The sequence below is a fragment of the Sminthopsis crassicaudata genome, chromosome 1, assembly GCF_048593235.1.
Source record: "Sminthopsis crassicaudata isolate SCR6 chromosome 1, ASM4859323v1, whole genome shotgun sequence".
Taxonomy (NCBI): domain Eukaryota; kingdom Metazoa; phylum Chordata; class Mammalia; order Dasyuromorphia; family Dasyuridae; genus Sminthopsis; species Sminthopsis crassicaudata.
The window spans coordinates 39,348,072-39,359,509 of record NC_133617.1 but is presented as its reverse complement, the minus strand read 5'-3'; the positions used below and the strand labels follow the sequence as shown (position 1 = coordinate 39,359,509).

The following is an 11,438-nucleotide window of genomic DNA, read 5'->3' as shown; positions in this document are numbered from 1 at the left end:
GGCATCAGAACAGGACTTCAGTGGAGAAGTCCACCTACAGGTTTTTTAAACACTAAGTACAACCGATTGCCAGACTTTATACTTAATGCTTCAAATACCTTGTATCTGTATTCCTAAGATTTAAATGTCAAAATATGAATTTAATTCACTTTACAAGAAAGATGATAAAGGACATTTTCCCCTTGAGATTTTCTTTGCCATTTTAAAAAACCTTGTTGTCTATTGACCAGTCTAACAGTAGCCATCTCTAGGGTAGGAGGTGGAGGGGAGGGAAGAAAAAAAAAAAAAAAAAGAAATTTACATGATCATTTTATTGTATATTTGAAAGAAATAGCAAATTGTGCATAGTAGATTTGTAGTTTCATGTGCAATCATCTTTTTTATTGTATTATGTTATAGAAATGTTTGTTTTATTCCAAAATTTAAAAAAATGCATGGATGGGTTGAGAGTGGGGAGGGTAATAATTATTGAAAACTATATCTATGTTCCTCTGGGACAGACTCTTTAAATCCCACTTCTGCTAAAAGCTAATTCCTCTGAAATGAGCTTCTGAACCTCCACCACAATCAGTTGATGCAATGTATCAGGGATATTTCGACAGGACAATTATAAAGTACTGAACAGATTTCTAATTTTAGGGTTTGAATGAGCATTCTATGATTGAACATTTGTGTCCTTCTAAGATTCCAATGAAATATGTCTGATTTTTACTAAAATGGACCCCACTGACTTAAATCCAGATCTGGATGTCATACCCATGGGTTGTGGTTTACAATTGATTTGGAATGACACATGATGAATCCCATGCACATTTTGATAATTCACTGAAGTTTCCGCATGAGATTTTGATAGGTGTCTCTTTCAGATTTCCATGAATGGCACAATTTCACATACTCTTTTCCTTGTGTCACAATTTTCTTTTCTAATGCAGGATCGTTGACCAGTCTTTTGGCCAGCTGAACAAATTCCTGAGAAAGAGATGGGTGATGATGGGAAGGAAAGAAAGAAACACAAATCATTAATTAGGAATACAATCCCTGCAAATAATTGCAAGATCATTTATCTATTTGCACTTCTGGCCTGCCTTCTGCCTTTCTTCCTCTTCCCAAGATAAACTGTCAATGACTTTGATACTTTAAGGATATGGGATGGGGTCAGAGCAGGCGCTCCCAGTACAACAGAAACCATGGTCTCTCTAGGGTGCCTCAGAAGACTATTTGGGGGAGTTACTGTTTTCTGAAAGAAAATCCCCACTAAGACAGGCCTTATATGTCAGGCACACAAGTGGACATTGGACCATACCCAAAGTATTTGTGATTTATATTTATACAAAAGTCTGCCCTCCACTGGTCAATAATGGTTAAACATCAACAAAACCAGCACCACTCAAATACACCATCAGACAAGGGACCGTTTTAACTTAATTATTTGCTAGAGATTATGTGCTGATTAAAATTTTTTTTTGTATGGATAGATGGATAGATAGGTAGATAGATGGATAGATAGGTAGATAGATAGGTGGATAGATAGATAGATGGTGGATAGTTACATAAACAGAGAAAAGAGAGAAAAGGCTACAGAGTAGTATATAAACATTGGATAAATTAAATAAATAAAAAATAAGTGACAGGTAGACAGATAAGATACTAGATAGACTAAATAAATGAGAGATAGAGACAGACAGACACAGGGAGACAGGTAGATAGACTACATAAATGATAAGAGAAATGGACAGATGGACAGACTTAGCAGATATATGTGTATCTCTATAAATCTCTAAATATAAAGAAAGAAACAGAAGATAGAGAGAATAATAGAACAAGAAAATCAGGAAAGACTTCAGGTAGAAGGTGGCACTTCAGCTAAACCTTAAAGAAAATCAGGGATCCCAAGAGGTAGATTTTAAAGAGAAATATACAGAAGATGGAAACAAAGCCAAGTGACAGAGAATGGAAAGAAGAACATGAAATTATATTGGAGCTCTTGTCTCTGAAGAAGCTGAGGCTAGGAAAAGAAATTAAAGTCAACAGGGAAAGTTAATTGTTTGGAGCATTTTGAGGGATGGGGGAATGTTGTGAATATAATTTACTTAGCTATTAGAGAAATTTTGATCAAGAATTTCATACTAGAATTTCTTGATGAACAATGTAGGGAGACAGAGACTGGAATAGAATTCAATTAGGTGAAGCTAGAGTTGAATGTGTAGCTGAACTGAGAGTTGTTATTAAGGGTTCAATGCCCACATGGAAGGCGTTTTCCCTGGAAGGAGTATACCCACAGATATTCTTGGCCCTTTACTTTTTACATTTATGTCAAGGACTTAGTGAAAGTTTAGATGTCATACTCATCCAGTTTCCAAATGACAAAAAGTATAGAGAAATAGCTAACAAAATGAATGACAAAGGATTTTGGCAGGATAAAGCACTGGGCTGAATCTATAAGATGAAATTTGATAGAAAATGCAAAATCTTACACTTGGATTCAAAAAAATCAGTTTCCTCAGTAAAATATGGAGGAGACATAGAATCTATTTTGTAAAAACAACAACAAAGGTGTTGCTAGGTGGAACAGTGGATATTCCTGGAGTGGGAACAAAGCAAGTTCAAATCCAGCCTCAGACACTTGATATTTAGTAGTTGTGTGACTCTGGGCAAGTCAGTTAATCCTACTTGCCTAAAAAACAAACAAAAAGGAAGAGAGGAAGAGAGGAAGGGAAGGAGGGAGGAAGAAAAAAAAAAGAAAAACAACAACCTGAAGGTTTTAGGGAATTGCAAGCTCAACATTAATCATAATTATGATATGACATCCCCCCCCAAAAAAAAAAGCTAATGAAACCTTGAGTTGTATCTAGAGGCAAAGATTCCTCAACAGGAAGTGAATTGCACTGTCTAACTTTTCTCCTTCCTTCCTTTCTTCTCTCCCTCCCTCTTTCTCTTTTTCTTCCTTCCTTTCTTTCTTCCTTCCTTCCTCCTTCATTTCTTTTTCCTTCCTTCCTTCCATCAGATTGTCTGAAGTGAGTCCTGTGCTAAGTTCTGAGTGTCTCTGTTTAAGAAAAATGAAAAGATGGAGTAGCCAGAAGAAAGCAGAAAACATGGTGAAGAGCCTGGAGTTCATGTCATATGATGGTCAGTAAAAGGTATTAAGGATGTTTAGCTAGAGGAACAAAAGGCTCCAGGGGAACATGGAAGCTACATTCAAATACGCAGAGGACTACCCCACAGAGTTGTTATCAGACCTGATCTGTTTGATCCTCGAGGCAGAACTAGGAATAATGGGTAGCTTTTGTTGTTGTTATTCATGTGTTAGATAGTGTCCAACTCTTTGTGACCCTGTGGATCATACTGTCCATGGGAGTTTCTCGGAAAAGATAGAAGAGTGGTTTGTCATTTCCTTCTTCAATGAATTAAGGCAAATAGGTTAAGAGATTTACCCAGAATCACACACTAGTGTCTGAGGCCAGACTTAAACTCAACTCTTCCTGACTCCAGGCTCAGTGCTCTAGCCACTGAGCTACCTGGCTGTCTCAGGATAAAAAAGAAGCTAATTTAGGCTGTTTCAGCAAAAATTTTCTTAATAATGAAAGCTATTGCAAAGTGGATTGGGCTACCTTGAGAAGCAGTAGGCTCACCCTCCTTGGACATCTTCAGACAAAGGCTATCAGATTTTTATGGTAGGAACTTCTCTGGTGCATTAGGCAGACTAATGGCTGCTGGATCCCTTTAAATTCTTAGTTCCTTTAAGTGGAAGCTAGGCTTGGGGGATGGCTGTGCAGAAGCACAGAGACAGGTGGTGAACATGTAGGAAGACAGCCAAGTGTCCAATTTGGCTAGACTGGAGCACAGTGTGCTTGAAAGGGAATGATGTGTAATGTAATAAGGCCAAAAAGTAGGTTGCTGAATGACTAAACGAACCTGTAAATTTAAAGTCCTTCTAGGTCTCACAGTCTAAATCCCATTATCACTATTTCTTTCTCTCTTTTTATTTTTCAAATGAGGAAAATGAGGTCTCTGAGGGGTTATATTCCTCACAAAGGCTCCAATTTTGAATAAAAAATAGAAAGAGGTATCTAATACAAGCAAAGATTGACAAATACAATGCGACAAACACTTATTAAGCCCTTAATGTGGGTAGAATACCCTGTGCAGTGGGAGAGATACAGTTGGATAAGGCACAATCCCTTCCCCCAAGGACTTTATAGTCCATACCCACAAAGCAAATAAGAATAAAATTAAAGTTTTAGTCCTATGCATGTGCAAGATTTATAAGTAGACATAAGATTTTTCCACATATACCCATTATAATAAGTCTATACATACACAAAGATTTTAGTAGAATGAGAAACTTTAAGGGAATATTGAGTCTGGGTGTCTGGAAACTCAGTAAGACAACAGACAATCATCTCTTCTGGATGCCTGAGGGCAGGGGGTAGACTCCATCATTTCTCATGGTCTATTTTAGTTTTAAGATTATTTTCCTCTAGGCCAAACTGAATTCTACTGGCTTATCAATGAGGTCTTTTTGAGAAAGCTACTAAGAGATAATGAAAATAGTATATGCATTCTTTTATACACAGAAACCTAACACCTGATTTAATTGTATGCTAGAATCTAGATGAAAAGAGGTTATGACATGTAGCTTTCTTTACCTCAGTGAAAAAAGTATTCAAAATAAGGCCCCAGTTTCATGGCCCAAAGATCCAAGCCACCTGGTAAAATTCCTCAAGGCTTTTATTATGCAATTTTGAATTGTATAAGCTGCCAGGAAACAGATCTACTGCTTGTCAAACATTTATTCCAGCCCCACCCCTCCCCATGAGTTGGTCTCTCTCTCACTGGTTTATTCTACTGCCAAATATTTCTTGGAATCATTTCTGTGGCAGCATACAAATATAAAATATGGATAAAGCTCAAAATAATACCAAATAATAGAAGCCCTGGGAGAGAAAAAAAAAAAAAAAAAGGAAATGGACTGTGTACATGTGAGAAATCTGTCTGCTGAAAGAATCAAGCAAAACTAGAGGGGAAGGGGGGTTCAGAAAGTCCACAGAAAAGATCAAGCTCTCACCACTCATAAGATCTCCTGAAAATGGAATAGTATGTGATATGAGGATTGGTGAGAAATTAATTTTTCAAGAGTTTCTATCATCAGCAACTGATTAGGCCACTCATCATTTTCAAAGAAGGAAGAAAATAAAAATAAATATCTGATCACTAAAGATTTTTCCTCAGTTTCCTGGATATTCTCCTGTCCAAAGGCAAAATGGAGGACTTCCTAGAGAAGTAAAGTTCTTGAGACACTCTTGTTTCCAAGATAACTTGTGTTAGTTAACTCCAATATGGGAAAACTAATGGGTCTTTTTTAATGATACCCACTGTAATTTAAGATCAGCACTGGAAAAACCATGTGGATGAAGAATGCCTAAAGGTCAATTCAATTCAACACCTCTTATAGACAAAGTACTGGGTTACATGCAGAGGATGCAAAAACAGAAACAAAACAACTCCCTGCCTTTTAGCAGGGGAACAACTTTAAAAAACAGGAAAATATATATGGATTGAGGACTGACTGAGAATGGAGAGAAGAACAAAGGGGGCCAAGTAAATGGATTAACTATAGGTCAAAACTATTAGAGAATACTGCCAGAGAATAATAAGATTAATAAGTAATAAGTAAGTAAGTAGTAATAAGTAATAAGAGAAGACAGAACTGGTGTGGTGGGCTAGAAGGGGAAAGAAGGGATGGAATAAGTTTTTAGGTGGATGTTTTCCTCAGAGTAAAACATTATATTAGCACAATAAGCAGAATGCTTTGTATATAAGAGGGGAAAGTGTGGCACAATGGACACCACAAGAACAGGCTGGAGTCCTGCTCTGGACAATACTGGCTGTGCGACATGAGATGAATCACTTCATTTCTCTATGACCTAGCCAGCTCTCTATGATAAGTTTCAGAGAAGGTACCAACCTGAATTGGTGGAGGGAGTATCTTCACCCATGCTCCATACACCAATGAAATCACAGGTCCGCTATATCTCCCTATTCTGCTGTAAGTAAAGTCCTGTGCAAATCTTAAAGAGCTACATGACATCAACTATTGCCCTTGCTATTGTATCTCCCCGATCGCAAACTCCAGGCATTGTACCTTGAATATCAATCACTATCACATACAATACATGTAGTAATATATAAATAGTTAAGGAAATCCACTCAAATATATCAAGTGTCTTCCTGTGGACTCTTGTGAAGATGAACTAGCTAGGAAAGGGGAGTGAAGGAAGGGCAGTAGCAAATGACCCTTGGAAGGAATATAATGATGACACAACAGGAATCTTCTTCCTTTCTCCTAAACCACAGCAACAAGAATCATTTTTTACCCTCACTGACATGACAAAATAATAGCATGACTTCGTACAGAAAGTTAGCAATTTACATAAATTATTTTAAAATTAAATACAAAAAATGGCTATTAAAATCCTTTTTCGGATAGATACGGGGGGGTGGGAAAATATAATCTGTGACTGAAAATGAGGGACATTAGAGTTTAAAATAAATGAGGATTATAATAGTCTTATCCTTATCTGCAAAGTGCTGGATGCAGTGCCAGAAAACATGAGGAGATGCTGCTATCAAAAGGATGCTTCCAATCCAAAAGAAAGAGTCTGCTTTAGAGACTGCTTAAAGACATCTCCCTTAGTGATACTAGTAATGAAAACACTGGCAGAGATTACATTAAAATACTCCCCTGAATCTGTGATCACATCCTTTCCAATGATTCAGATCACAAACTGCCCCAAACATCCACTCTGTATGACTCCCATCCATGTCCTCCCACCAGTATGACATAGGATTTGTGTGACCAGGATTACAGCAAAGCTGTCTACTATCCCACCTCACCGTCACCACATGACCAGCTCATCTTTTCCCCATCATACACTTTAGAGTATAACTGATGCCTTTAATGATAATAACTGTTATTAATTTGATGGCTGCTTATTATTTCCTGATAATAGCTTAAACTGATAAAGCACTTTTCTTAACATAACCCTATGAAGTAGGCAGTACAGGTATTATGTCATCTCTATTTTACAAATGAGGCAATTTAGGTACTTTCTGGTAGAAGTAGATCCAGCAAGAATAGAAGCTGAATTTTGAACTAATATTTCCTAACTCTTTGGTCTACATACAAGGTGTTCCCTTTCTGAGGAAGGGAGGAAGGAAGGGAAAGTGTGAGAGAGGAAGGGAAGGAAGTAGAGAAAGAGGGAAAGAGTGAGAGAGTAAGGGATGGAGGAAGGGAAAAAGTGAGAGAGGAAGGGAGGGAGGGAGAGAAGAGAAGGAAGGGAAAGTAGGTAAGGAAGAGAAAGGAAGAAAGGGGAGGGAAGGAAAGGAAAGGGAGAGAAGGGAAGAAAGGGAGGGAAAGAAGGGAGGGGAGGAAAGGGAAGTAAGAAAGGAAAAGGAGGGAATAAGAAGGAAGGGAGGAAAAGGAGGGAAAAAGAGAAGGGAGGGAAAAGGAGGGAGGGAGGAGAGAGAAGGAGAGAGGAAAGAGAGGAAAGGAAGAAAAGGGAGGGAAAGGAAGGAAAGGAAGGGAAGGAACAGAGAGAAAGGGGAAGGAAATAAGCATTTATTAAGCACCTACTACATGTCCAGCTCTGTGCCTGTACTTTAAAAATATTACCTTATTTGAACCCCACAACCACCCTAGGAGGCTGTCATAATTATTCCAATTTTAAAGTTGAAACTGAGCCAGACAGAGATGAACAGGGTCACTCAGGGTCACATACTTAATCATAATAGCTAATGGATTTGAACTCGAGTTTTACCACAGCAGGCCTAGCACTCTATCTACTGTGTTCCACTTGAGGTAAGTGTTTAATAAAATGAATAAACAAATGGTTTCATTTATTCTACAACTCTCATCCTTTTGTTTACCATCCTGCAGAGCTCATTTGCATTTATTTTTCTTTTAAATTTTATTTTATTCTGAACTTAAATCTAAAAAAAGAGCATTTCGACAACACAAAACCAGGATTGAATATGAAAAAAGCTGTGATTCTCCATTTCATATTAATTTTTTAGGGCTATATTCCAAAGCCCCCATGCTCTAGCTTGCCATCAGGAAGAAGCCACAGGTGACCCCACTGGGATGTGACCCTGAAGGCTTTAAATGGAGAGGGCAGGCCCAGAAACATCTCCAGTGAATGCTGGAGTTCTTGGCAAAGTAACCAGGAGATGAGGCAGAGCAGAAGAGCAGGTGCATTAAAAAAATATGAAAGCAAATTTGCAATTAAGTCATTGTAGTTATGCCTTTGGGAGACAAAAATGAATGGGAAACTAAATGGCTAACAGTGACCCAAGGGCTAACTTTAGTTGTGCGATTAAAGGAGCAATTAAGGAGTGAAGCAGCTTGGAGGGACAGAGGAATTCATCACCTGCAAGGCAATTCAGGCCCTTTGGACATCTCTCTGCTAGACAAACAGACAATCTGCCTGAACCAAGGCTTGGAACATGGGCAAACATTTCCAGTGTCCTCACTGGATTTATTTCTATCCCTAGATGATGTAGATGATGTATGGCCTGATCTTCCTACATGGCCTATTTCTTAATGACCACTTATCCTCCCGATGTAACATTAACTCAGCTCGCACTCTTATTTCAAGTCTGAGCAGTATCAGGGACAATGCAGGGCTTTTTAACTGGTAAATAAACAGCTCTGTTGGTATCAAGGAAAATGTGTTGTTTGGGAGATAAGCGGCTCTGGCTTGCTGTATATATATGTGTGACTTCTGGATACAGGGATGTTTCATAAACAAGGCTCACAGTCTCAGTACACACAGTGATAACACACATGCATCCCTAACCTGTGGAGAATCTACAGGGCAAGGATATAATGAAGTCAATGACAGCTGCTCATGGAAACCTGTTTAATGACACAGAGAAGTCAGGGTAGAAGGAGGGAGGAGATCATCCCATTGCTTCTGTTACTGACAATTTGAGAAGAGAATACACATCAGTTTTTTGGGGACAGGCTGCTGAAGTCCTGGGGGAGATAATGCAAGGGATAGTGACCTGTGACCAAGGTTTTTCTACAAAATACTGTAAGTTTGGATAAATAAACACCAGTATTCTTGAAGATAGGATCAAGTAGAGAACAATGGCAGAGCTTATGATTTCACTGATGCTGTTAATTTAAAAACAGTGCCTGGTATCCAGTAGGCCTTCAATAAATATTTGATAAGTGAATGAATAGAAAACTAGCTGCTAATTAAAAAGATTGGTCCATGCCAGAGGCATATGTCTTAGATTACAAGTTCCCACAAAGCAGATAACACACTTGTTAGGTCACTTTAAAGAAATAAGAAGCAACAGCATTTATAAAGCACTTACTATGTGCCAGGCACTAGGGACACAAAAACAATAAACAAAATAATCCCTGCCCTCACAAAACTTATATTCTATTTAGAAAAAAGCAAATTTGCAATTAAGTCATTGTAGTTATGGGAGACAAAAATGAATAGGAAACTAAATGGCTAACAATGATCCATGAGACCCAAGTGTTTATTAGAAAAAAAAAATGTACACAGAAGATTAAATACAAAAAATAAAGTCATTTTAAGGGAAGGGTATTAGCAGCTAGTAAGGGATAAATATCCCCCCTGTAGGAGTGATACCCAAAGTGCATCTTCAAGGAAATCAAATATTCTATGAGGCAAAGAGGAGGGAGAAGTGCATTTCAAAACAGGATGTCATAGTCAGAGAACAGAAGCTGGACCACGGAGTCTGTGGAGAACAATAATATACAACAAGCCTAGAAAGAAAGCAGGAGCCAGCCTGGAACCAGTTGTAGTTGCAATAGTTAAGACATCTGGGCTTGAAGAGAGGAAAAACTAAATTCAAATCTGGGTTCAGATACTTCTAAGTTGTGTGACTCTGGGTTGTCATTTTAGCCCTGTTTACCTCAGTATCCTCAGCTGTAAAATGGGAATGATAATGGTACCTTCTTTGAAAGATAGTTATGAAGACCAAGTGAGTTATTTGTGAAAAGTTTTTAGCATAACACCTGTCACATATAGGTACTATAGAAATACTAATTTCCTTTCCATTCCCAGGCTGAGAAAGACTCTAAATGCCAACAAAGAAGCCTGTATTTTATCTGAGAGTTGACAAAGAACCAGTGGAATTTCACATTAGACCAAACACATTAGAAACAGGAAATACTCTTACAGAATGCTCTCTGATGTGAGAGGTGGGAGATGAGAAGCTTTAAATTCCCTCAAATTTGCAAAATCATTTTTTAAAAAGGATTTGTCATCCTCCTATCATCTGATTTTCATATCAGACCTATGACTTAGGATTACATACTTCCAAGCGGCTGGGATCCCAAAGGGCATTTGGTTCAATCCCTTCTTTTCACAAAGGAAAAAATCAAGGGGCAATTTCTGCAAGGTCATATAGGAAGGGTCAAAGGTGGGATTTTAATTGTACTATTTGTACAACTAAAGAAAATGAAGGCCAGAAAAGTGAGGATATTTGGTTCAGGGTCACCCAGAGAACTAGGACTAAATTCCAAGTCGTCTCAATCAGTGATCTTTCTCAAGGATTTGAGAAATTTGGCAAGGCCACTGTTAACATCTGTTGCTTTTAAGTAAAAAGTCTCCTGCTTTCAAGAAGCTCACTGTTAAGTAAGGTGGAGATTCATGAAAAGGAATTCCCTATTCAACATCTCCCAAAGTGAAGATTCCTATGGCCTCTTGAGTCAGTCTCTTTCTTCCATTTTTGAGCAGTTATAATTGTTAGGATGTTTTTCTTATGATGAGAATCCAAAATCAGTTGCATTGTCTCTAACTCTAACTCCTGGGCCTAAGAAGAACTGACATATACAGATGTTATAGCTTAACACTGTAATACGGACCATATATACAGACGCTATAGCTTAATACTGTAATACGGGCCATATATACAGATGTTATAGCTTAACACTGTAATATGGGCCATATATACAGATGCTATAGCTTAACACTGTAATATCGGCCATGTACATAGATCCTATAATTTAACACCATAATATGGGCCATATATACAGATGCTATAGCTTAATACCTAGTAAACTGAGATTGTCGTGATAATAAGCACTCCAACACTACTTTCTACTCGAAAGTCCCCAAAAAAGAAAAACTTCATGGGAGCCTGGCAGAGATGGGCTTATAAAAGAGTGTGAGCACTCTATGCTATTAATTCCTATTTCTGCCTAATGTCCCCCAATAATACCCATGTGAAGTATGCCCTCAGCCTAAACCCAAACCTGGGGGGGGGGGGGAATGACACAGAGAGAAGCAAAAGCCAAGAGAAATGTTAAGTCAATACTGCTAAATCAAAGGGGGAAAAAGCTGCCTTTTTCCCATCCTAAATCAAAGGGGAATTGAATTTACCAATGGGGGAAAAAA

General features: G+C 38.1%; 1 protein-coding gene across 2 annotated transcripts in view; it reads right to left on the bottom strand.

Annotated features, from left to right (window-relative positions):
- Positions 1 to 355: 355 nt before the first annotated feature.
- The window catches only part of GLT1D1 (glycosyltransferase 1 domain containing 1), a 105,371-nt gene continuing 94,288 nt past the window's right edge, over positions 356 to 11,438 (bottom strand). For both annotated transcript variants that reach the window (XM_074299447.1, XM_074299455.1), the window contains exon 12: positions 356 to 969. In XM_074299447.1, the coding sequence (XP_074155548.1) occupies positions 823 to 969 (147 nt within the window). In that variant the 3' untranslated portion in view covers positions 356 to 822. The remainder of the gene's footprint in view (positions 970 to 11,438) is intronic.